This window comes from Solanum tuberosum, unplaced genomic scaffold, assembly GCF_000226075.1.
Source record: "Solanum tuberosum cultivar DM 1-3 516 R44 unplaced genomic scaffold, SolTub_3.0 scf00100, whole genome shotgun sequence".
Classification (NCBI taxonomy): Eukaryota; Viridiplantae; Streptophyta; class Magnoliopsida; order Solanales; family Solanaceae; genus Solanum; species Solanum tuberosum.
The window spans coordinates 1,169,919-1,197,493 of NW_006239024.1; the positions used below are offsets into that span (position 1 = coordinate 1,169,919).

The 27,575-nt window shown below is 37.2% G+C and overlaps 1 protein-coding gene across 1 annotated transcript in view; it reads left to right on the forward strand.

Moving 5' to 3' along the window:
- The first annotated feature begins 5,264 nt into the window (after nt 1–5,264).
- LOC102578643 (uncharacterized) overlaps nt 5,265–27,575 on the forward strand; it is a 35,936-nt gene continuing 13,625 nt past the window's right edge. Inside the window, exons 1-4 of the mRNA XM_006348161.2 lie at nt 5,265–5,700; nt 5,779–5,972; nt 10,130–10,448; nt 16,181–16,276. Of these exons, the coding sequence (XP_006348223.1) occupies nt 5,605–5,700; nt 5,779–5,972; nt 10,130–10,448; nt 16,181–16,276 (705 nt within the window). The 5' untranslated portion in view covers nt 5,265–5,604. The remainder of the gene's footprint in view (nt 5,701–5,778; nt 5,973–10,129; nt 10,449–16,180; nt 16,277–27,575) is intronic.

Here is a 27,575-nt window from a genome sequence, read left to right on the forward strand (position 1 = left end):
TTCAATCTATGACCAGACTGACCACACCTAAAGCATCCTTCGGCACTCGCCCGGATGGTTCTTACTACATTTCGGGCTAGTTGGGTAGGTTTTGGTGCCTGAAACAGTACCTTGAGACTTAGAGCTTGACGCCCTACCTTTCTGATCATTACGGAACCTGGGAAATGGAACACTAGCTGATGAAGGGGTTGGAGTCGAAGACTTCTGCTGAAAATGTGAGCGATTTCCACCACCCGATTTCTGTTGGGAATACTCGTAGTTACCTGTTCTTGATTTCTTAGTCTTCTTAGCCTGTTCCCTAAGCTTATCACCAATCAATAATCTTCATCTAACTGACTGTTGACCCTCATCTACGGTCAGACCTATGGACCGTGGATCGATTGACGGTTCGTGCTGGTCAACCGTCAATCGGGACTGAAGCTGGGCTTTTGGGGCATCGATCCACGGACACGAACTACGGTCCGTGACCTGACCTACGGACCGTAAGTCCGGCCATGGGTCAACACTTAGTCAAATTTTCTGACTGAATCTGGGAGGGGTTGCAGTGGTGAACCACGGACCACCAGCACGGGCCGTGGTCTGACCTACGGTCCGTGGATGGTGACCGTAAGTTGCACCTGCAACTTCTCGAAATCTGTATTTTTGGTCTGTTTCGAATACGGGGTGTTACAAAGACTCTACTAGACATGGTTTTGAGACATCCTAGAACCTTTCTAAACATTGTGCTCTGATTACCAAGTTTTCACGACCCAGGGGTACAACCTAGACGTAACATGGCATACAAGACCCTGAGAGGTCTCATATAAGCCACTTAGCTTTCAAAGTGAAGATAATAGAAAATCGGTAGAAATTTAAAATATTTTCAACAACATCAAAGTTTCATAAAATGAAGCGGAAGTCTTATACAATTGTCTCAAAAACCATCTAATACAAAGATTCTTGGGACACCGCCCATACAACAATGTTCAAAATGTAAAATCAAAAGATCATAAGGAAATGGTGGCCAAATCCTCGAATGCTATGAGGACTCACCAATCTTCAATCTTGCCTCTCCTATGATCCTAGCCACGGGGATGAGAGTCAGGAATATCGGACCTTACATTTTTATAAGAAATGTAGGCAAGAGTATGCGTTAGTACATGAATGTACTAAATATGATAGCTTGTATAAACATCAACATAAATATAAGAGTTAGACAACATAAGTCATAAGCATAATCAATGCACATAATAGATCATTTCAACATAAAAGGAATACTTATTGAAGTAACCTCAAAGCATACTTAGCCAAGACATGGGTAGTCCTCCACTAGTCTTACTAATCATAAAAGGAAGCCTTAAGCAATCATCCAAGCTCATCACCTATCATAACATATTTAGCTTATCTTTTATAGACATGGGGAATCACCTCTTGCCTTCCTATAAAGGCTCATGGGTATTCGCCTCTTGCCTTACATAAATGGATCACGGGTATTCGCCTCCATGTCCAACTTATGAGGTCATGGGTACTCGCCTCCATGCCCAACATCATATGACACAGGTACTCGCCTCCATGTCATTACATAAGGATCATGAGTAATCGACTCCATGTCCAATCATTATTATAAGAACGTGGGGAGTCGCCTCTTGTTCAACATCAAGGAATAAGGGTAGTCGCCTCTTATTCAGTTTTAAGGAATATGGGGAATCGCCTCATATCCTTCTTATTTAAAGGTCATTGTGTGATTGCCTCTAGCCTCATCCATTTCTTAGTCTTTTACATTAGATTCATTTTAGGTGTGCAATCCTTTCAACCTAGAATCATTCAATGTGAGAAAGCCTTTCACATTCATACATAAGCAATTCATATGGGTACTATCCCTTCCACAACAATTACATCAATAATCACTGATTCATAACATAAGCTTTACACTCAAAGAACTACATCTCATAATAATCATATATGCTTACTCTCAAAGCAATTAATATGTATCTCATCAATCCTATAAGAATACATCTTCAACCCATAAATTCTTCTTTCATGGAATAAAACCCATTTACATCAATTTCATCTTTCTAGACATGAGTTAGGCATGGGTACATGTAAATTCATCCTAAAAACATGTATTCCTATCAATTCATGCATAAACAACCATAACCCAATCATTTGGATCAACATTCATCAATACCCACAACATTAGAAGAAAACCCTTACTCAAATTGGGAAATTTCTACTTTTCAATTGGGGAATCTTAGGGGATCCATGTATGCAAGGATTCCATGGATGAAATGTCATCATACCTTACTAACAAAGCCCACAAATGCTTGAGGATTGGAGACTTGACCTTGATCCCAGCTTCAACTCTTTCTTCTTCTTCAAGTTCTAGAGAGAGATATATTTGGAGAGGAAAACCCAATTTCTTTTGGTGAGTTTGAGAGAATGACTTTGAATGGGTGAGTTTTGGGGGTTACAATCACTTATTTAGGGTCCTAGGCTTGGGTAAAACGACATAGTATTAATTCACTTAAAACCGAAAAAGACCCAAAAACCCCTGAACTAAAATTGCTGACTCACCTTCACGATGGGCACCACGGCCCGTCAAGGACTTCACGACCCGTAGTGGTGCCCGTGGTACTTGACTAGTGGCTTGGCTTGCAACCACTTAACCTTTTAAACTCAACTCTTGACCATGACCCTTCCCACGACCCGTAGTGGCCTTCACGAGTCGTAAAGTGGCTTGTTTGGAGGGTCTCATTTTTGGGCAGTTTCGACTAGGTACTGCCTAGCTCACCACGCTCATCACCATGACCCGTGGTCCCCACCACGAGCCATCTTGGTGGTCGTTGGAGGTGAGCACAACTTGGTTAGTTACTGTGAGCTACCATGGGCAGCACCACGACTCGTGGTGCCGTTCACTGCCCGTATGGGTCCTCGTGAAGGTTGCCCAAGCTCACTTCTTTGGCTCATGATATCTCACTTAGCCCCCAGCTTAGACTACTAGATTTCGAGGTGTTACATAAAGTTATCAGAACAAAAAACATAGGAAGATTCTTGAAAAAAACATGTAAACAACAGAAACACAATTCAACCACACATTTAGGAACAAACTCTAACAAATTAATATATTCTAATCGAATAAAGTCCTAACATATGTACACTACAGATTAATATTACACTACAAATGTACAAATACAAAGCCTACAAATGTATAATAATACTCTATAACAGAGTCAATAAGAGTAGTACTAAGTCGATAACACGAAACCTAACAATACCATTACTCTATAACACAAAAATTAAGTATATAACCATACAAAATCCTAACACTACCAATTATAATAAGTCGATTCTAACACTTTTTACGCTAAAATAATCCCTAAACGTGTGTTTATTCCAACAAGTCACAAATACATAAAGAAAAATATTCAATCCTTTGTTCAGGTAGTCCTCCAAGATTTTTGTTTAATGTCTAGCAGATTTCAAATGGAAAAGAAGAGAGAATCTGGAAAATGAAAAAGAAAGAAATCTTCAGTGTTTTTCTTAAGATTCGGGTCGGATTGTCCTAACTTTATTAATATTTAATTTTAGTTAAACATGTGCGAATTCATTGATGAGAAAATGGGTCAAAATGGTCTATTTACAAAGGTATATAATACTTTTGTGGGGTAATAGGACGCTCACAAAGATAAGGTGTCTTTTGAAAAATTTGTGACAACTTTAGTGGTGACTTTATGTCTTTTCTCTAACTTTAATCCTATTTGAAAACCAAACATGGTATAAAATTAAGAGAAAAGACATAAAGTCACCACTGAAGTTGTCCCAAATTTTCAAAAAAACATCTTAATTATGCGGATGTCCTATTACCCCACAAAAGTAATAAATATCGTTGTAAAGAGACCTTTTGACCCATTTTCTCACCAACCCAAGAATTCTAATAGGAGAGTGATGCACACCCTCTTTTAATGAATTAATTTAAATATTAATAAAATGCAGACCAAAAACTAAAATATTGGCATATCTTTGCCGGTAAAGGATGTTTTCGCTGCTTTCAATTTATGGGTTTTTTCAGAACCTTTTTCAATTGATGATTTCAATTTCTTGGTAGGTGATTTACCTCCGAATGCTAAATCAAGCTTTCGCATTTTGGAATCATCCATTTTTTCCGCTATTGTTATGAAGAGTTGAGCTTCTTTAAGTTTTGGGGGTTGGGATTTTGCTAGGATTTAATTTGTGGCATTTTTTCATAATGAGATAATGCTCCAGACTCACCCATCTCATGGAACGAAATTCTAAAAAAATAGAAGCTTTTAAAAATGAGAAAAGACATAATTTTTCTTTTCTTTGACCACTAAATTTGCACTAAAAGTAAGTTTTCATGTTCGCATCGCATCACACACAACGTCAAATCATTCTCGTCATTACAAATATGATTCAAGATTTGTATTTGACATTATAAGAATGTTTTTTCTCAAAATCTAATCACAAAAGATAACTTGATTTCTCAATTTTTAAAGATATTAAATCTTGACGACTGGAAATTAACAAGAAGATAGAAAGTTCGTATCTTTTTGGGTTGATTTCATTCAAGAGAGAAGATGATTTTTTTAGTTTAAACCTTCAACCATGGATCTTTTTGAAAGAATTGGGGAAGATGAAGTATTTAAAAAAGAAGTAATTAAATAATAGAGAATGAAATGACACGTGGAGCCTTTTCATTCATTTTTGAAAATAAATAAATTCACATCCATGCGCATCATCTGCGTGAATGTAAACATATGGAGAAAATGTGTTAAAATGGTCTCTTTACAACGATATTTAATACTTTTATAGAGTAATAGGACGCCCGCATAGTTAATATGTCTTTTTGAAAATTCGTGACAACTTCAGGTGTCACTCTATGTCTTTTCTCTAAAATTAATACATGAATAACCAAAGTTATTTGGGGTCGTTTGATAGCAGGTTAGAGTTATGATGATATTAATAATATATGTATTAGTTATGAGTAAATCTATGTATTGTTTTATGCAGATATTAGTTATTCATGTATCAATTAATCCTCCTTCTATCTTGCATAAATTAATAAATAGTGGGTTTCTAAATTGTCAGTCAAACATCGTATTACTTTTCTACGTGAATAACTTGGATCCTAAATAGCTACCAAACGATCTCTTTAGTTTTGGACTAATTATTAAAAAAAAAAAAGAGTTTTGGACTAATCTCATAACCATACGGCACTTTATTGATAATTTTCTTATTTATTTGGCTATTTTGGGGTTCTACTCAAAAAGAAGAAGAAAAAGAAATGCTATTGCCAAGTGAGTACATCGTATCATTAAATCAATAGCGCAAAACTAGAGAATTTATTGAAGAAGGAAAGGAAAGGAACACATCCCAGAAATCGGCTTTCCTTGCCCGGGGCTGCCTTAAATGCAGTAGCAAAGGCAAGATTGTTCAAAGAGAGGAAGTGGCGTCGTCGCTTTGTTCCGTTGTTGAGAAGCAAAATCGAACGGTTTTTCGGGCCTTTCAATGTAGAACCCCTCGCGGGCGACGATCATCCTTTTCCCCATCTTCTCCTACTGGTTTTTCTTCTCAGTTATAAGTGTCCAGTGGAATTTCTTCTTGTATATGATGCTTTGTTCTGCATTTACGACTCACATACAAACGTGGCTACGTGATTATGACAGGATTCAATCCTTTGCAGTTATTCTCATCTATGTTCAGGTATTTTCTGACTTGTTGATTTTGGGTAAATAAATTGGTGATTAATTTTGTGCCATCTTTCTATTTTGATTCCTCAAGATTGGTTGTGCACTGATTGGATCTCTTGGGGCATTATACAACGGTGTTTCCTTAATCAATTTGGGTATTGGGTTATTCGCATTGGTGGCTATTGAGAGTAGCAGTCAGAGTCTTGGTAGAACATACGCTGTACTTCTCTTCTGTGCAATCTTAGTGGACATTTCTTGGTTCATCCTTTTTGCATCCGAAATCTGGTAAGTTTCATTTCATACTCTTCTCATTTACTCAATTTTTCAGAATGGTAATCTAGAGATCAATGGGAAAGTTCACTGGGAAAATCAAATAGAATAATGAATCTTGAACTGAATGCAGAATTGTATGGAATTTCACTTGAATTTCTTTTGTGGTTAAACATAATTCACTAACAATTATGTTACCATCTGCTTCTGCTTGTTAAATATCTCTAGAAGTTTGATATAAACATTTTTGAAGACCAGAGAAGTGAAACCTTTAAGAATGCAAGGAATGTTTTAGGGGTCCATAGTGTCTTGATAATTTTGAGATTTTAGGGGTCCATTATTTTGAGATTTTTTTTTTTTGAAAAGAACAACATCTAATTTGACTTTTGAGAATCCATTCTTTAATAAGTTTTATTTCAATAAATTATGTAGTACCTCCTAGTTGATACATGTATTTCCTATCTCATCAAAATAATGTCATCTATCCAAACTTTATTTTGCTTTACGAATTAAGTAATTTCTAAAGATGCAAATTGTTAGAGTTGACTATTTCTGTGGACAGTTGGTCGTTGAATAAGATATTGGACAAGAATGTGCATTAGAAATGGAGTGAGTGGCATATGGTTCAGGTCAAATTGATATGTAAATTGTTATCTCTAGCTTTAATTTATTGCTCCCTTTAAACATAAATTTTTTAGGAATTTATTTGGCGTTGAAACCACCATGTTTGAGTAACAAAAAAGACCGTACATTTTTATGTTCTTAGTTATAGTTGTAGATTCACTACAAAGCTTCAGTTCATGCATATGCCAACATGAAATTTAAAATTCATGAGGATCTACAATTAAAAAGTATGATACTAACTAATGTGGAGGAATGGTGAAGTTTTAAAGAGTTCCCACAACTAAATGCATTGGTGTTAAGTGGAAGATTGGAGCTATGTAAGAGACAAATAATTGATACCGAAATTAACGATGGACAGAGATGTAAGGCTCTACAGAGATGCTCCAACTGTTACTTGTTCTTTCATTTCTCATACCAGGGTTAAACTTGTGCTTTGGTACCGAAATTAATGGTGGACAATTTTAATTTGGACTGACCTGAAATTTTAGTCTGAAAAAAAGAATATGAAACAGAGCTTTGGTTTAAAGACTATTCAATGCAAGCGCCAAAGAATGATTTAACGGACAAGGAACTGATAGTGGGTGTCGACTAGTGAAAAGAAATGGAAAAGAATTATAGAGTTCCGAGATTTGTCTAGCTCCCTGAGGATTTATTTTGAAGATTATAGTTGCCTTACGCCATTCAAGGTGGAACATTATTTCAGTAAATTTCTCTCTTGATCAAATGAACTGTAGCTTATAATGGTTATTAACTATTCAAAAAGGCGATATCTTCTGATCCTAGATAAGAATTTTATCATAAAGAGTGCTTTTGTGCTCAATTTAAAAAAATCAGTTCCAATTTCAAAAAGAGTGTTTGTGAATACAAAAGGATTACAAAACACAAACGTTGAATCCCGTGGCTTGGTATTCCTTTTTATGCCAGTAATCTAGAAATTTTATAGATATATTAAAAATTAGACACCAGGAAGGTGATTGGTATGTACAAGGTTGGGCAGTCCCCTATGCAAAACTAACAATGAAGAAGGGGAAACCTCTATACAAAAGATCCTATTCCTGAAGGAGTTAATGAAATCTAATCATTTTCTGTATTTCGTAAACATCCTGGAGTTTACACCAAAAAGCTAGCATTCACAGACACCTATATTTCATTTCATGTACAGTGTTTGCTTTGCCCTCAAAGCACCTAGAATTCTTGTCTCTCCACAGTACCCAAAACACACCTGCCGGATAGTTCTCCAGATATCTTTTATCTGGTTGTTTCTTCCTTTAATACCCAAATGTAGTAGTAAATCCTTCACTGAGCTTGGCATGACCCATTTTAAACCAAAGAAATTAAGGAACAAATCCCAAAGCTGTCTGGCAACTCAGTAGTGAAAGAATGAGTGGATTCCATTCTCTTCCTGTTTCTTGCAGAGGTAACATCAGTTACATAAAGGCAAAAACCCAAAGAGGGATCCACTAACTTGAGCTTCTCAGGGCCAAATAGTCGATTGACAAAGTGGTCAAACATAGTTCTGTGGTGGCACATAGTTCTAGAACTTGGGCGATCTAGAACCCTCATTCGCTTGGTGCTAAATACTACTCCCAAAATATACTATCCATATAACTCATAAAAATATCTGTTAAGCTTATCTAGAAGCTTATCACGAGTCTTGCTCAAAATCTCTTTCTAAAACATATCTCGCTGTGACACTATGCTCAAATCTTGTTTTCTAAAATCATATACTGAAATCTCTTCTAAAACATATCTTTCAAATCATGTTCACAACTTAAATCGTGAGAAAATTTCTAGAACAGGCATATCTTGTAATTTCTCAAAATAGCTTTCATAATAACATAAAGACTCTAAAATCATGTTTTGAAATACAAGGTTCATGAATCATAAACAATAACATGCCAAGAACTAACAAGGATGACAATAGAAAACCTTTTTAAGTATATAAAAGAAGTGCATTTGTCGATAATCCATTATCATGAATAAAAAGTTCAAGAAATCACGCAATTCTGGTCATGAATATGATGAATTTGAGTTTGGATTTGACAACCCTAACTATGGAATCAAGTTCATAAAAACATAGGAGTTTTGGACATGAGGATGAAAAAAATTCCTCATTGAAGTCCTACATGTAATTCAGGTCATAAATATGAGGGCTTGATAACCCTAATTATGGAATCAAGTTCATAAAAACTTAGGAGTCTTGGACATGAGGATGAAACAAATTCCTCATTTAGTCCTAATACCTTAGTGATGAAGCTTGATGGAGAATCTTGGAAAATGGACCCTAGCCTTGGTGTTTCTTGAAGTTGTTGAGCATAGAGATTTAGGAGTGAATGAGAGGGTTTAATAATGAAAAAAAAACTAAAATTCTACACGTTTAAGGCTATTTAGATAATTCCCCAAAGGTTTTAAGATGAAAACACCCTAATAAAGAAAAACAAAAATCGACGAATTTTGGCCCAGCTCTGAGTTGGCTTTGTGTCATGGAGCTGGAAGATGAAATTTTATTCAAGTGGATAGTGAAGGTCCGCTTCCTCTTCGTGACATGGACTTGGTCGCGAAGTTGGGCTAGATCCATTAGCTAGGTTGGAGAGTCTCTGGTAAATCATGCATAACTTTTTACTTCGAACTTCGATTGACGAATGGTGGGGGGCGTTGGAAAGAAGACTCACAATCCTTTAATTTGATAGATCATGGGTCACCTAACTCTTCAGAACCTTAGAGATATGGTTGTTTGAAGTTGACCCTTATCTAAATTCATGCTCTAATTTAGCTGATAGAAATGTTTTGAACTTGGCTTGGTGTTTGAGGTACCTTACGACCCTAAACCACATCCGATACACTTACTACATTTAGTAAAGGACCTTAAAATATATGTACAACTTAGAAATCATAGGGTTCGAGTCTATACGCATATGGACGATGGTTTGAATCTTTGCTTAGAAGTTGCGTGTATTACACGAGCTTTTTTAAAATCTAGACGGTCTACTATACTTTGTAAAGGAGGTTTCTGGCGAGGCCTTCTCTTTTACGTTTTAAGGACCAATGTGATCTCCAAATTCATTTCTTTCTTATTTATTATATAACACTATCAAATGCTATTGAAGTAGTATGAGCTCTTGTTTCCCCACATTATTACTTCTCTAGAAGAATTGCCTTTCGTCTCCATACCTATATCCTTTCCTATTTTTAAAGAAATCAAGTAATAGGCTAATAAATTGGTGTGCGAGCTAATTATCAATGAACTAATTAACTTTTAGCTTTAGTTCTTTTTACTCCTTTGACCACAAGTAATTCTCAATCCTAAAAAATTGGTTTAGCTCAACTTATTTGTTTACTGTAAGCTGTTCTATTGGTCACTTCATGGATATTTTTAGTTTGACTTAGTAGCATCACCGGCTGCTGCATCACTGTCTAAGATTGCAGGTAGAGCCAGCCTTCACTCATGCATTGTGTTCTCAAACATCCTTGTACAGTAAATTTACCACAGCTCTTGAAATGTTAGAAAAAGTAAAATCTTTCTTCATGAACTTCATTTATTCATGCAGGAATATTTCTTCTGGGATTTATGGAACCTTTGTTATCTTCTCGGTGAAACTCACTCTCTCCATGCAAATTATTGGATTTTGTGTGAGATTATCATCTTCACTATTGTGGATTCAAATGTATAAGCTCGGTGTTTCTTATATAGACTGTTCAGTTCCCCGAGAGGCAGATAGTGATATGAGAAACAGTTTTCTCAATCCTGCAACTCCTCTAACTAGACAGCCATCCAATTCTGATGATGCTCTAGGTGGTTCTGTATACGATCCTGCTTATTATTCCTCCTTGTTCGAAGATGGTAAAGATGAAACGTATTTTTGCAGGGTACGCAGCTCCACTTTAGTACTTTCCTTCCTCTTTTTCTGTTATCCTTTTATATATAATTGAATTTGTCATGTTTTAGTTCCTTTGGATTGTTTGAGCAAGTGATGTGGACATTGAATATGATCTGTTTTAGAAGTATTTGAACACTCCATGGCATTTCCTTCAACTCATTTGGCTGAAAAAATTTAAAAAGTGTATTGAACATAATGGATGTGGAATCTTATTAAAAGCATGATATAATTGGGATGCTTACATGGTGAGTTGACGGGAGGAATCACTGACCTAGTTATGCTTGACTAAAGGAAAATAAAGATGAAGTGAAGAAGAAAAATATTTGCTCATATGCATAATGAGTTCATAGCTAAAGATATATGCTTTGATTTTTATTCTCTTACCTTTTTCATCAAAAAGTTATATGGTTTGGTTTTGGGGCTATTTAATAACGGGTACATAATGCTAATAATAATCTTCGTTTCCTGAATCTTCATTGAATATTTTAGTTTGATTTGACATAATTAGCTCGATGACGATAATTACATGTATGGCTTTTATATAGAATGGAGGAAGAGGTCAACTTTACTTTTTTGTTTTTCTCGAAGTATTACTATAACATACTGCGCAGATAATTGGAATTGAATGTTGCTAAATGATTGGATAATTGTTGTTATCAAACTTTATAAAGGTTATTCGAAAATAAGTTAGATGTGTTTGATGAGCAAAACTTTTCAACCTCGGAAAATGGGTATAATTTTGGGGCTTTATACAAAAATAACAACATTTTATTAAAAGAAATCATTCTAAATTTTTGCAAGAGGAGGTTATGAATTGCCGAACTGGGATATACACTTGATTGTCAAACATTTTAGGTGGCAAGATAAGGAACTTTCCACCACCTATCTTGGCATGCCTTTGGGAGCTAAGAGTAAATCCTTGAGCATTTGGAACTCTGTGGTTGAAATATGTTAAAATAAGTTGGTATTGGAGAAGTGAATACTTATCCTTGGGTTGTAGAGTCACATTGATCAATAGTGTTCTTGAGGCCATGCCAACCTATATGATGTCCCTCTTTCTTATGCCTAGGAAAATCATTAAAAAGCTAGATCCTATGAGAAGAAATTTTCTATGGCAAGGTAATGGAGAAGGGGAAAAGAAATTTCATTTGGTTAAGTGGGATGCTATTATAACCAAACAAAAAACAAGGAGGTTTGACAATTAAGAATTTGAAAGCCCACAAGAAGAGCCCTCTATTAAAGTGGCTTTGGAGACTAGCAACAGATGATCAGGAAGGATATCAAGTGCTTGATCAGAATATCTATGCCAATATAATTCATGACACCAATCTTAATTCAAACTCTTCAAATTTTAGAGATATCTGGATATTGATATTTAGTTCTCCAATTCTTTTCATAAATAGAGCTTCATATGTTGCTTCCATTCTCATCAATTGTTTGAGAAGAGTTTCATATATTGCTTTTATTCCCAAGAAAACAGGGTCTCTGAACTCAAGAGATTTCAGATCTATAAATTATAAAATCATTGCTAAGCTTCTAGAAGAGAGGCTGAAGAGGGAGGTGAGCGAGTTGCTAAACAAGCATCTATTATTCTTCATTGAACGGAGACAAATCATGGATACTGCACTTAATAGCCAATGAAATTTTGGACTCTAGGCTCAAAGGTGAAGATCCAGGTACTAAGTATTAAGTAGATGTTGAGAAGGCTTATGACCACTTCAACTAGGAGTTCCTTTTCAATATTCTTAAACAAATTGGGTTTATTGAGAGGTGGTTGAAGTAGATTGTATTTTGCATCAAGACTGTTAGGTTCTCGAGCCATGAGAATGGAGAATCCTTAGTAAAGAACGCTTCCCCCAAAATAGCCCTTACGTGACACAAATCCGTTTTAATAGTGTCAAGAAGGTATTAGCCACCAACAACCTTATTTTCCGTAAACGTACCATTGGGCAATGGTTCCTCTCCTTCCAATGGAACCACAAACAAAAAATCAGTTTCACCAGCTCCACTAAGAGTTCTGAATCAAAAAAGTAAATTGCACCTTACTTATGATGAAGGAAGCAAGTTGCTAAACAAGCATCTATTATCCTTCATTAAAGGGAGACAAATCATGTATACTGCACTAATAGCCAATGAAATTTTGGACTAGGCTCAAAGGTGAAGATCGAGGTACTAGGCATAAAGTAGATGTTGAGAAGGCTTATGACCATGTCAACTAGGAGTCCTTTTCAATATTCTTAATCACATGGGTTTTGATGAGAGGTGGTTGAAGAAGATTGTATTTTGCATCCAGATTGTTAGGTTCTTGAGCCATGATAATGGAGAATCCTTGGTAAAGAGCCCTTCCCCCAAATGGCCCCTATGTGAGACGAATCCGTTTTGATAGTCTCGAGAAGGTATTTGCCCTGGTGACCATACTTTCGTAAAGTACCATTGGGTGGTCGCTCCTCTCTTTCCTATGGAACCTGAATAAAAAAATCTATCTCTCCAACTTGACTAAGAGTTCTGAATCAAAAAAGTAAATAAATTGCTTGCCCCGGTGACCATACTTTCGTAAAGTACCATTGGGTGGTGGCTCCTCTCTTTCCTATGGAACCTGAATAAAAAAAATCTATCTCTCCAGCTTGACTAAGAGTTCTGAATCAAAAAAGTAAATAAATTGCACTTTACTTAAGACGAAGGAAGCAAGTGCCGAACCCCCCACCCCACCCACTTTCTTAAGGGTTCAAAGTACTAGTCATTAAGACTACTATGAATTGAAAGTAAGGAAGCCTTTTCTTGACTTAGCAAGGTCTCATACAGGGAGATCCTCTTTCACCTTTCCTCTCCATGCTAACCATGGAGGGTTTCAACAATATGATGAGGGTGCTAGTGTCTGAAAGGGTTCAAGTTAGGCAACAATTGAGGACAGGAGATGCACATGCCATCTGCTTTATTCAGATTGTACTGTTATTTCTATGAAGCTAAGGCAGAACAACTTAGCTTTATGAGAATGAAAACTAAGTCCTTTTCTTGACTTAGTAAGGTCTCATACAGGGAAATCCTCTTTCACCTTTCCTCTCCATGCTAACCATGGAGGGTTTCAAGTGGCTAAAAGGGTTCAAGTTAGGCAATAATTGAGGACAGGAGATGCATATATTCCATCTACTTTATGCAGATGCTACTGTTATTTTCTATGAAGCTAATGCAAAACAACTTAGCTTTATGAGAATGATTTTGGTGATCTTTGAGGCTACTTCTTCTCTGTGTGTAAATTGGAGGAAGAACAGTATATTTCTTATCAAAGTAGTATCACATAAGCAGTGTCTGGCTAGCATATTGGGATGTAGAATAGACCAATTCCCAATAGTGTATCTAGGCATGCCTTTAGGCAACCAACAGAAAGAGTTGGAAATTTGTGATTTGAATAGTAGAAAAAACGGAAAAGAAGCTATCAAAGTGGAAAACTCAATACCTTTCTCTAGGAGGAAGAATTACTCTGATAAATTCAGTTTTCGATCCACTACCAATTTATGTAATGTCATTAATCCCCATTCCCTCCAAGGTGGAGAAGAGGTTGGATAAGTTGAGGAGAATTTTTTTGTGGATGGAAAATAAAGAGGGCAAAGGAATACATTTGGCTAACTGGCACACTACTTAGTTGAGCAGGCATTCTGGTGGTCTTGGTATCAGGAATTTGAAGGTGCAAAACGATTGCTTGCTGATGAAGTGGCTCTGCAGATTTTCCAGGGAGGATCATGCATTGTGGAAGGAAGTAATTTATCGCAAATATGGGCAGAATTACCAATGGTGTACTAACACAGTATCTAGCATTTATGGTGTTGAGAACAATTGGGAATATTTGGTCCAACCTGGCTAGGAGCTTACATTATGAAGTGGGGAATGACACCAAGATCCTTCTATGAAAAGAGAACTGGATTGGACATGAGACCTTAATGAACTCATATCCTGATCTAATCTCTTTTTAAAACAATCCTGATGCAACAATAGTTGACATATGATCTCCGCAAGGATGAAACATCTCATTTACAAGACAGATGAATGATTGGGAAGTGGAGAGTGTGGTTGAGATGCTGCAAGAATTAAGTGGATTTAATGGCATCACTTCAGAGCCTGATACAATAAGGTGGAAGCATGACAATGAAGACAGAGTTTCAGTGAATAGCTGTACAGGAAGAAAGAGATAAAGCAATCAAGTTGTAAGACAAGCCCATGGAAAGTGGAAACAGGTCTAGAAAAACATGGCTCCAACCAAGGGTGAAGTGTTTTACTCGATTGGTAGTTAGAAAAGCATGTCTTACCCAGGAAAGATTACAAAGGAGAGGTTTCCACATAGCATCTAGGTGCATCCTGTGCACTGTGGCTGAGGAAACTAACAACCATTTGTTCCTACATTGCAAAGTTACTTCACAGATTTGGGCATTATTTCTTAGCCTCACAGAAACTAAGTGGATACTGCTAGAACATACAACAACAGATCTTAACTGCTGGATCAGGAGAGTAGGAAGCAAACGTCAAAAGAAGTGGAAAATAATTCCACCTAGTATATGGTGGACAAAATGGAGAGAGAGAAACAATATATGTTTTGAAGATAGTTTCAGTTCCTTTTAAAAGATTAAATGGAACTGTATCATAATCTTTCATTTTTGGTGTAAAGAAGAAAGCGTAGAGTAAGTTGAACAGTTAGTAGATCTTTTAGGATCCTTGTAAGTGCCTTAGTTATTGTTTTGGTTCACAATATTTTGGAGGTCTCCAACATGTCCTTGATGTTGAGGAATACAATACTACTAATTTCAAAAACATAATGCCAATTATTTCTTAAAAATGGAGAGCTGAAAAGTGAACATCTTCAACATTTGTAGATATTTTAAACTCTAGGAGAGTTTGAATTAAGATTTAAATGTATCAGTATTGAGATCAACACAGAATTATTGTCTAACAACATAATTAGTGTCAGGTTCAACAAGCATGTTTAGATGTAATTGTATTGATGAAATTTGGTACTCAAATCTTGTATCCATGTTTGTTTAAGTCTTCATAATTTTTGTTGTGCAATATTGAAATTATAGTATAAGAGTAATAAAATTTTCAAGTTGAAATCTTGGCTCAAGTTAAATTTGATTGAGGTTTATTGGATAAGTAAGAGTTGATGGAAAGTGACACGTGAATAGAGTGGACGCGAATATGGAAGATTGCTGTACTGCCAGAAATTTAATGTTTTATGTAGCTGATGTTGCTAATAAGATAGATCTCAAAGTTCATATTTTTTCCACTAAAAAAAAGCTTAAAAGAAGAAATAAAAGGTATCTTTGAAAAATATTTTTATTATTGAGGCGCCATTAAATGTCTTTCTTAAAAGTCGTGCAAAAACCTTAAAAGACAATATTAAATTAGTAGTTCAAAAGTTAATTTGATGTGGAAACACCTTGACTTAAACTTGAATTATTAAATGATAGATATATTATAGGACATTCTAAAATAGAAAGCGTGTTACGTAAGTTTGGAGAAAGAGGAGTATTTCTGAAGCTTGTAAAAGCAGAATAATACATCTCTGTAAATGTGGCAGGCGTTTGTTAAAAAATGCATCCCTACTGTGGTATTTACTCTGAGATTGAGTGCATAATTTCCTGTATTTTGAGGTTTAGCTGAGTCATGATTAACTATATGATACTTTTTATGTTATATTTGATGGTCATTATATTCTCTTCCTGTTGTTTTTAGGGTAGTCAAAATAATGGCTTTGTGATTGGATCACCTTCTATGGCGAAAACAATTCAATTTAAGCCATCAATGAGCAGATCTATCCGCAACACCGACGTGAGTTGTCCTTAATATGTTTGACATTCTCATGTTAACTCCTCATAATGCATAGTTTTAGACTTTATATGCTCTAAATGTTGTTAAAGATTGCAATGCTCTCTGTATTAGTTGCTACAGTTAACAATTGCTCAACGACACTTTTGAATCATGAAGAGCACTTTGAGTCTCTGGGACCTTACCGTGATGGTAAAGTTTAGTCCCATATATAGATGTCTCCCCTTGAATATTTTTATCATTGGAATCTCATTATTGTATCTTGGAAGTTCTTCCTGGGTCTCATAATCAGACTAAATTTTTTAGTGCCAATTGTGAACAACTTTAAAGTGTTAGTACTAAGCAAGAGACAGTCCTTTTGTGATTTCAGTCCTGTATCTGTAATAAATGAACAAGGTCTGAATAATCAGGAATCATATCTTCTTTTTGACCAAAAAATCCGAACTAAATAATTCGGCCTTGCCTGATCATTGGTTACGGAGCGGTTAGAAGTACATCTTCGCTTGCGAGAAAGAGAATGCACATTCATTTGATCTTGATCCTAGTGGAATGATTGCAGACCAACTTTATCCACTATTATTTAGAGTCTCAAATGACAATGAAGATTGGAATATTTATCCAAAGACCTTCTTGGTCAAGATTTTAGAAGTCAGCCAAATTTCTGCTATTGTAATATCACCAATTTTACAGCTGAAAAAGCTTTGGACTTATTTCCATTTATACCTCATAGACCATGTAGTCTCTATTGGTCTTAAGCAAATCTGCAAAACATTAGCCTCTGAGAGAAGTGCAAGTCTTTTGTGCTGCATTTGAACTGCTTTAAGCTTTCAATAGGAAGAAAACTATGTCTATTTGTAAAAGTATTCATATTGCGTTTTCTTTTAATGTAAGTACTTACATTGATCTGGGGAAACAGGGCTAAAATGAATCCTGTACCATCATCTTAGTTGCTAGCTAGTTTCTCACCTTCTATCTTAGTTTCATCAGATAACATCTTGCAACACCTAAGCTGGGAAAGAGCCTAGGTTCACTATTAATGCCCCATCTTGTTATTTCCCGAAAGGACAAGTAAACACAATGTAGAAGTGTTGGAACATTGGAGGTCCTATAAAAACCCATCAATTGTCATGAAGCTGTTTGTTGAACTTTTGGAGATGAAGCTGTGTGTTATTTCAGTTTGACTTTGCCAACAGTCACTCTCTTTTGGTCTCTGAAATCCTTGTGATAATACTCTAGCTTTCCCTTTTTACTGCTATTATTTTGAATTTTTTTGTTTTGGTTTAAGTTTAATTTCTTTAACTATTTTGAAGCCTTTAAAGTTTTGGTTCGTACTTGTTCAGCTTAGCCCGGTCTCATAAAGATCTTTGTGTCTTGTTTCGTGCTTGTTCAGCTTAGCCTGGTCTCATAAAGATCTTTGTGATCATCACCATAACAATCTGCGTATATTCATGCCTTAACAAAAAAACATTCTCAGTTTATTCATATCCCTCTTGTTAGTTCACCCCTCTAGTTTCTCAAAATTTCATTGTGTGTTTGCCCTTCTTCTCATTTCTTTTGTATTCATCTAAATTTTGACCTTGACTTACTTTCATTCTCTTGTTTTTTTGTTTTATTTGACTTGATAGTAGACTTAGAGTTTCTAGGGCATGTTGATGCTTGCTGCCTTGATATTTCTCTTTCCTTTTGCTGCCTTTTTTATTTTATTTTTATATCTAACCTCATTAATCATTTTTATCTACCAGTTAAAAGTAACCACCCAATCCCAGCAGTTTTCACCTTTGGTTCTGTCCCCCATGCCAACCTCGTTCCAGCCTCTCTCCTTTCCGATTTTATTTCAAGTACAACATGGAAAAACTACTGCATTAGGATTGGTTCTGTATCTTCACAGTCCATGTTTCTCCATCTAAACCTGTCAGTCCAACATTATAAAATTAGTTTCTCTAGTACTGAAATCGCATAAAAATCTTTTACAATATTAAAAAACCTTCTAGTAAATATTGGACCTAAGGTGAATACATGGGTAGATCCACAATGCGGTATGAGGAACCCAATAGCGTTTGTCTAGACCTTGTATATGTGTTAAGAATTCTACTACATATTCGTAAAAAGTTTTTGGCCAAAATCTTTCTTAAAGTATACTCTAAATTTAGACTATATCCTTAAAATATCATTTTTAGCAGAAAAAACCCTTCTTTTTTTTGATGAAGTGAGATTTCATCAAGGCATCCAGTAGATGCAATGATACAAAAGGGGGGATCTGTCAGCTCAGTAAGAACAGAAAAAACTTATCGAGCTAAGTAGCTGACAAAATCCAGGTAGTGATCTAAGTTATTTTACAGGGGAAAAGTTGGCCCAACTAAAAAGGTTAACCAAACAACTAGCCTAAAGCTTACAAATTGGAGTTAAAATTCCATCGAAATATATCCTGTTTCTTTCATTCCAAATAACCCAAAAAATACAAGCTGGGGTCATGATCCAGATTTTCCTGATGGATTTTCTAACTTCCATAGAGCTCCAACTAGTGTAGGCATCTCTGATATTGAAGGGCATGGACCAACTTATACCAAAAAGCGCTAGGAACATGTGCCAAAAGTGTGTTGCAAAAGGGCAGTGAAGCATAAGGTGGTTGATGCTTTCTGAAGTTGACTGACACATGTAACACCTATTGACCAGTTGAAATTTTGAGTGAGGCATGCTTCTTGTAAGGCTGTCCAAGTAAAACACGAGACTTTAGGGGGGATTTTTAGTCTTCCAGACTAACTTCCAGGGCCATAGATCAATCATCATCTTATTGGAGCTCTAGTTTCCATATCCTGCCTTGACTTTGTATATAAACCTTTCTTGTTGAAGTTCCATTTTAACTTATCACTGCTCTGAATGTTAATGTTGCTGTTCTCTAAGCTTTTGAGCAGATTCAATAACTCTTCAAATTCCCAATCTTGCAAATTTCTTCTTAGGTTCAGGTTCCAAGAGTTGCCATCCCTATACTGAGCAATACAATAATTAGGATGTCTGGCAATGTTAAATATTGTTAAAGAATGACAAAAGTCCCACATCGGTGGTTAATGAGATGGGTGGACTCCTTATAAGGCTTGGGCAATCCTCCTCCCTTTGAGCTAGCTTTTGGGGCGTGAGTTAGGCCTAAGACCTAATTTAACAAATATATTTGGGAAGGCTTCTTTCAAAGTGTAGTCTCCTGTCCATTTGTCTAGCCAGAATCTGATATGGTTCTCATTCCCTGCCTCAAAGTGAGTTTGTTTGAGAAAAGCATCCCACAAGGTATTAATGGCCTTCCATAATCCAGTTCTGTAGGGAAGTGTGAATTGTTTTGTACACCATTGGGTGTTGCTGCCATGCTTAGCCACAATTACTTTTTTCCACAGACCAACATCCTCCTCCTGAGTGAACCTCGAATGCCACTTCATAAGCATAAACTTGCTATGAATAGCAAGATCTTTGATACCAAGGCGACCAAGATGTTTGGAAAGAGTGACTTTTTGCCACATCACAAGGTGTAACTTGTGAGATTCACTGTTTCCTTCCCACAAAAAGTCTCCTGATGTTGTTTAGACGCTTCAAGACTTTGTCGGGGATTCGAAAGAGATACATAAAATATGTTGGGATGCTATCCAAGACACTGCTTATTAGAGTTAATCTTCCTCCTAGAGAAAGGTACTGCTTTTGCCATGTAGCCAGTCTTTTCTCAAATTTCTCAATAACGCCATTCCATATTTCAGTTGCTTTGTGTTTTACCCCCGAAGGTAGTCCCAAATAGGTTGTTGGGAAATTGCCAATAGTGTACCCCATAATATCAGCCAGCTCTACCAAATTTGGCACCACATTAACAGGATAAATAACACTCTTCGACATGTTAATATGAAGGCCCGATGATGCTTCAAAATTCATGAAGGTGAGGTTAAGGTAGAGAGCTTGTGGCTTTTTCAGCACCACAAAAAATGAGTGTCATCTGCAAATAATAGGTTTGAGATGGACACCTGAGTCTCACTGTTCGTTCCAACCTTGAAACCCTCCAACCATTGTCTCTGTTTGGCTTTCTCGAGCATGCAACTGAGACCCTCCATAGCAAGGATGAAGAGAAATGGAGAGAGAGGATCCCCTTGTCTGATCCCTCTTGTGGGAGAAAAGAATCCCACAGGACCACTATTAATAAGGATGGAATATTTCACAGTAGGCATGCTGTATCTTATCCATCTAATCCATTTTTGCCCCGAACCCCATCTTTCTGAGAATTGAGTTTAAGAATGCCCAATTTATTTTGTCAAAAGCTTTTTCTACATCAAGCTTAAAAAGGAGGCCCGCTTCTAGTCCAAAATTTCATTAGCAATGAGTGTAGCATATGCGATTTGCCTACCTTTAATAAAAGCATTTTGATATTTTGACACCAGCTTTCCAATCACCTTTTTAAGTCTTTCAGCCAGCACCTTAGGTGTGAGTTTATAGAAGCTACCTATTAGAGTAATGGGTCTGTAGTTGGTTAGCGCCATAGATCCTTTTCTTTTTAGTATAAGGGCAATGAAAGCTGCATTAAAAGACTTCACCATATGACAATTGTGATGGAAGTGATTTAGAGCTCCAAGTACGTTATTCTTAATTGTATCCCAATTCTTATGATAAAAGGCCACGGTAAAGCCATCCGGTCCAGGGTCTTTATCGGGGGCACAAGATGTGACTGCACCTAGCACTTCTTCCTCACCAAAAGTTGCTTCCAAACCATCTTTTTCTTCAGTTGTTAGGCATCCCATCCCTTCAAAGGAGGTTGTAGGTCTCTAGTTTTCTTCCTCTGTATAGAGGCTCTGATAGAAGCTGAGTATTTCTTCCTTTATGAGCTCTTTATCTTCTATTATCTCATCCTCCACTAGTAGTTTGTCTATTCTGTTGTATCTTCTGTTGGCATTTGCAACCCTTTGGAAGAATTTAGTATTCCTATCACCCTCTTTCAACCACAAACATCTGGACTTTTGTCTCCACGAGGCCTCCTCTGCTTTGGCCGACCTCTGAATTTCCAGTTTGAGATTCAAAATCTGATATTTTTCCTCTTGAGTCTTCATTCTGCCTTCAGTTGCCTGCTCAAGTATTAGAAGTTCATCCAACACTTTGCTTGCCCTGACTTCCACTTTGCCATATTCCTCTTTATTCCATTTGCTGATATCCCTTTTCAAGTGTTTCAGTTTTTGAGCTAGTATGTAATCTGGGGAACCATTAACATTATAGCTCTGCCACCATTCTTTGACTTTGTCAATGAAACCATCATCTTGCAACCACATAATCTAAAATTAAAGTATGACGGGTTAACATACCAGTCACCACTCTCCAATACTATGGGTCTATGATCAGAAGTTACTTTTGGGGAGGGCAAGTTGATTCACCGAAGTTGTCACTTCATTGGGTAGAAATAAAAAATCTATCTATTCTGGAGGCTTGAGTTGAATGCTCACCCCTGTACCAAGTGTAGTGAGCACCCTGAAGAGGTAAACCTTTCATGTTCGAATCTACAGACATTAAAGTCTCCTCCAACTACCCAGTGATCAATCCATAACCCTCTAATATCAACTAATTCATCCCAAAACTATGTTCTTTTCCAATTTGAATGTGGCCCATATACACCAGTAAAGCACCATCTGAGATCTCCCTGTAACCCTTCAAACATTGCAGTGATGGAGTATGTGCCTCTCAAAAAATCTATACGATTCCATTGCCTCTTTTCCCAGAATATTATGATACCCCCCGCTCCTTCCATATGATTTTAATTCCATCTAGTCGACCTATCTAGATCCCCAAATATGTGTTGCTACAACCGTAGACCATCCTTCAATTTTTGTTTCTTGTAGACATAAAACATCTGGCTTCCACTTCTTGACCAACGATATAATGGTCTTTTTTTTTTAATTGTCATTAAGCCCCCACACATCTAACTTATGATTTTCACTTTCATTTGGACAGTGCTTTGAGTTTCCTACCCTTCATGATTCTTTCTCCCTCATTATGGACCCATTTGTCATAGTTGACTGAGGAAATCAAAATTTTCACCTCGCCATCCCCCTTTTTCTTGGAATTTTTTGCATCTTTCTTTTTTTCCCTTTGTTGCTGAAGTTGTAATTTTCTCTTCTGCTCCATACGTAAGATCATCTCCAGGATCTCGTGCTCAAACCCATTTACATTCACCCCAAAGGCCTTGCATGCTTTAGCCATAACAATCTTTGTCCACTGTGTCATCTTAATTTCAATAGGGTTTTCCAGCAACTGCTGATCAATAGAGCTTTCTTCATGTCAGAGGAGAGAGAGAAAATCCCTATTCGAGGAAATAGAGTAATCAGAATCTGAGGCAGTTTGTTTGATTCTGGTAATAAAGAGGGATTTATGGGGAGGGATATGCTCTGAAAGTTCTCTGCTTCATCATCAGCTTCTCTGTCTGTTTCCCCTGCTACTCCATGCTCTGTGTGTGATTCAGAATTCAATTCTGAGAACTGGTTAGGCTTCAAGGTGTGTCTTTAATTGGAGGCATTCTAGTATTATTGACTAGCCCAATAGCTCTCCAAATCTTGTGTTGTTTGGCTGGCCCTCTGCTTCCCTCTTCTTTAGGTCCGATCTGCATATATTAAAGGACCCTTCTCCTTATTTTCGTCCTGACCCACCATTTTAAAAAGGTTTGGCTTCTGTTGACCCACGTGGTTGTTCACGTGTTGCTTTCTAGGGTTGGGGAAAGCAGGTGCAGCTATAGGTATAGCTACAGGAGTCCTAGAAGTGGAGCATTCCGTGGACGGCTGGGTAAAGACCCCTCATGCTTGACTTTACCCGCGACGACATCGGAATCGGAGATAATGGAGATTTCAAATTTCCACTCCTTAACTGCTAAATCCACCTTCCTTGGAAATTCCATGTCGGAGTGAACACAGATGCGAGCCCAATAAAGTTGATTCCTGTTCTTTGTGTCTTCATCAATGTCTACATATCTCCCGCACTGATTTCCTATTTTCCTGAAATTTTCAGTTGTCCAAGCATGCAAGGGGTTCCCAAACACCTTCACCCATCTCTGACCTGCGTCTCTGTGTGTTACTTCAGATTCAGCAGCTGCTAACCACCAATTGAGAGTTAGCCTCCTTCCGTTCCAAAACCAATCACCATTTTTGACTCGTATAGCTTCCTGCTTGGGGTGTAGCTTGAAGAGAAATTTGTTGTGATTTATGGGAGTGACTCTACGCCCTGCACTGATTTGCCATCTGTTGTTTTTGAATTATCTCCTGATTAGGGCTGATATTAAAAGAGTTGTTGAACGTCCCAATTAGACACTTCGCAGGGAAATTCTCCTTTTCTATTGACTGGGACTGTGAAGATTTCTCAGAGTTGGTTGGCCAATTAGTAATTTTTGCTGCTTGAAAATATGATTTTGCCTTTGAATCTGCAAGCTGAAATCGTGGATTTACAGCCATCCCCAGAAATATTTTGATCTTCCCTGCAATATCTTCCTACCCCCAGTTGTAGTCATTCTCCGGGATAATCACTGATGTTCTTTTCTCCCCAAGCAAATTTTATATTCTCAAGTACCAGCCATAGATGTTGAAATTTTCGATTACCCTGTATGAGTTGCATTGGATCTTTCTCGCCCACCTTCTGCATCGATTTCCCCTTCCCTGCGAAGCTTCAAGGAGAGCTTCACACCCAACGCTGATTTGCTTCATCGATTCTAATACTGTCAGTAGCCTCCTCCCATGTTCAATCAGAGTGAACCATCAATCACAATCTTCACTAATGTTTAATAACTCAAAAGATTTGTCCCCTGCAATAAAAAGAATCTCTCCCATATCTAGAAAAGAGAGAAGTCATCGGAGAAAGTTACTTTTTAAATGCTCTCAGGCACATTCCCCAAAAACTCTCTCTCTCCTACCTTCTAGGAGAGAGAGAACCCTCTTTTCCGATAGTTCGCCTGAGACCTACCATTTTCTAACGAAAGGTACCCTTTTCTTTCTTGTAATATCTTGTTTGCAGTTATGGGGGAAAACAAGATATATTTTAATGCTGGTTTCAAATCGTTCGACATAACCAAATGGAATGCTGAGGGTTTCTGTTTGGTATGAGTGGTTGGAGAGAAGTCGAAGAATGATGAGAAGAACAACTATAAGCAGCAAAGCAATGGACTGGATTTGCTCACTGCTTAGAGAAGCATCCACTGATAATGAGAAGAACATTAGGAGATGGAGGTTGGCTGACAGAAAGGAGGAATTTTTCTGTACTATAAGCAGCAAAGCAATGGACTGGATTTGCTCACTGCTTAGAGAAGCATCCCTAAGCATCCCCTGATAATGAGAAGAACATTAGGAGATGGAGGTTTGCTGACAGAAAGGAGGAATTTTTCTGTACTAGAAAACATAATGATTATGGGAGATATATGAGCATTATTGCTTTGAATGCTGGGGAAGATCTGTAATCATCATTCCAGAACCCGTCTTAAATGCTGGATGGTACGATTTAGCATTTAAGATTGAAAACTTCATTAAATGCCACAAAGGACCAGTACCAACGATCCTATCAAGAGCTACAGATCCCAAATATCCTTATGCAAAGGCTGTGAGAGACAGCAAATGGCTTACTAAAAGCCATAGAAGAACAGAGATGACAAGCAAATCAGATAAGCAAGAGGATGGGTTATTGAGCAGGTGCCTTGTGGGACATTTGGAGAAGGCCAGCAAAGAATCACCTTCCTTATCCGAGATTAGAAGGATGGTCATCTTCTGAATGGAAGAAGACATTTGGAGTCAATATTTATGAGCTATATGGCAATATGTTCCTCTTTGAATTTCCTAACAAATTCATGGCGGAACAAACCCTTCAAGGCCAGTGGAAATGGAAAAACCTAGTTTTCAACTTAGAATGGTGGAGTCCAACCGTAGGTTTTGAACCAATCTTCATGGAAGTTAAGAAGACATGGATCAGAATTATAGGAGTCCCTCTTCATCTTTGGTCACATCAAGTTTTTGCAGAAATTGGACAACTCTGTGGTGGATGGGTGGCTACTGAAGAAGAGACAGAATTAAAGAACCATATGAAGTGGGCAAGAATTTTGGTGGCAGATGATGGAATAAATATACCAAAAGAAGTTTCAATTGTGCGTGATGGAATCAAGTTTTTTTTTTTCCAATATGGGTGGAAAGCAAAGTAAGATTTGAAGTGTTGCCGGAAAAAGCCTCAACTTTTACCGGAGAAGATGACAGTGTGATAAATCTGGATCATAATATGAACCAGAGGGTAATAAGGAGTAATCTCTGTGTTCCAGCTCAGAAATCCCTTATAAATAGGGATTCTAGTACAGAGACCCATGTGGGAAGAGAAAAGCTGTCAAAAGTGGTGGTACCCCTAATAGAGAAATAGTTACTGTTGTAGAGAACTGCCTAATAACTGATGTAGATAATTGCCTAATAAATGCAGCCTATAACTATTATAGATAATTATTGCTTATATATTTTATCCTCTTCAAAAAGAAACTAAGATAAACGAGTAGTCGTATCAGTGCATCCCCTCTGAAAAGTCGCCTTGTCCTCAAGGCGAAAATGAGATCATAGTTCTCCCAACTAGCTTCTTCAAGGGGACGGTCAACCCATTGAACTAGCCGATCTCATCCCTTGCAGTTTGTAACGTTTCTCTTTCCAATTGAAAATTATGAACATATCCTTCCAATTAACTTGAATAGTATTGAGAGAAACTAACCAGTTGATACCAAAAACCAAATCAGCCCCTCCAAGTGCAGAAGGATAATAATCATGAGTGATGGTAAAACCTGGCAATTGAATTTGAAGGTTCTGACAAACTTTATTGCGGCGAATGATGGCCCCATTCCCTCCATTCCCTATTTGCACACCAAATGTTGGAACTATCTCTACTGGGACCTTATGCTTCTCTACAACAGATTCAACCATAAAATTATGTGTGGAACCACTATCCACAAGTATTAAAACCTTTCTATGGTTGATTTCACCTTGAAGCTTCATTGTAGAACCAACTGACTGTCCCAAAATGGCATGGAACGAAATTTCAGCAATGTTAGTTTCTTGAGAGTCGCCAACAGTTGTTGCATTAACCCAATCAACATCTTCCAATTGATCTCCGCCTGTAAGCTCCATGCGAGACAATTTCGCAAATTTACATTTATGACCGGGTGCAAATTTCTCATGGCAACGATAACAAAGTCCCTGTGCCATTAGATTTCTCCTCTCAGTTTCCCATGTTTGCATTTGAAGAGGTTGGGAAGTGGATGGATTGGGAGAAGCATTGTTGTGTAGATTTTGAAGTGAAGAGTTAGTATTGTTATGGGAGTTTATAGAAGAGTGCACTGATTTTTGTATAGTGGATCTACTGGTTGGGGTCCAATTAGACTCTCCATTGCTGCGAATTGGGCCTAATTTATTTTCAAATTCGAGTGCCAAACTCATGGCTCTGTAAACTGTTCTGGGCTTGTGAATCCTAACATCAGATTTAATTTCCTCTTTTAGCCCATTCAAGAACACCCCTAACAGACAATGATCTGGCCAGTTTGTTACCCTAGATGAAAATTTTGCAAATTCTTGACAATACTCCTGTATAGAACCTTTTTGTTGAATGCTACAAAGATGCTCGTCGGGATTTTGAAACTCCGCAGGACCATAATTTTCTTGCAATGCTTTAACAAGCTCTTCCCAATAAAGCAAAGTCCGCTCACGATTTATCCAAGAGAAGAGATCAAGAGCATCACCTTCCAAATACATCGCTGCGATGTCAACTTTGTGTTCCTCTGGAGTTTGATAGTAGCTGAAATATTTTTCTGCCTTCAAAATCCATCCCCTGGGATCACCTCCTTCACATCTAGGAAATTTCATCTTTGTGTGTGGCCTCTGGAAAGGATTTTTTAGCCACATTGGGCTATAAATGTCTTCTTCCTCTTCTCGCCAAACAAATTTTCCTCCATTACGGGTTCGGTGACTGGTTTCCCCTTCTTGGGTGCAACCATTCTGGGCTTTCAATGTAGCAACTTCTGTTGCCAACGAATCAATAGTATTTAGTTTTGATGCTATGACAGATAATTGTTGGGCAAGAGATTCAACGTTGGGAGTGTTTTCTTGAGAAGTAGAAGATCTGGTATTGACCATATCGGATCGATCTGCTCTGATACCAAACTGATAGAAACCAAGATGAAAATAAAACTTTACTGATTAAATGAAGTGCAAGAATCTTAAACACTGCATTAACCAATAACTAAGTCCGTATGGAGTGGACAAATCTCCAAATATAAAGACAAATATAATACTTTTCTTCT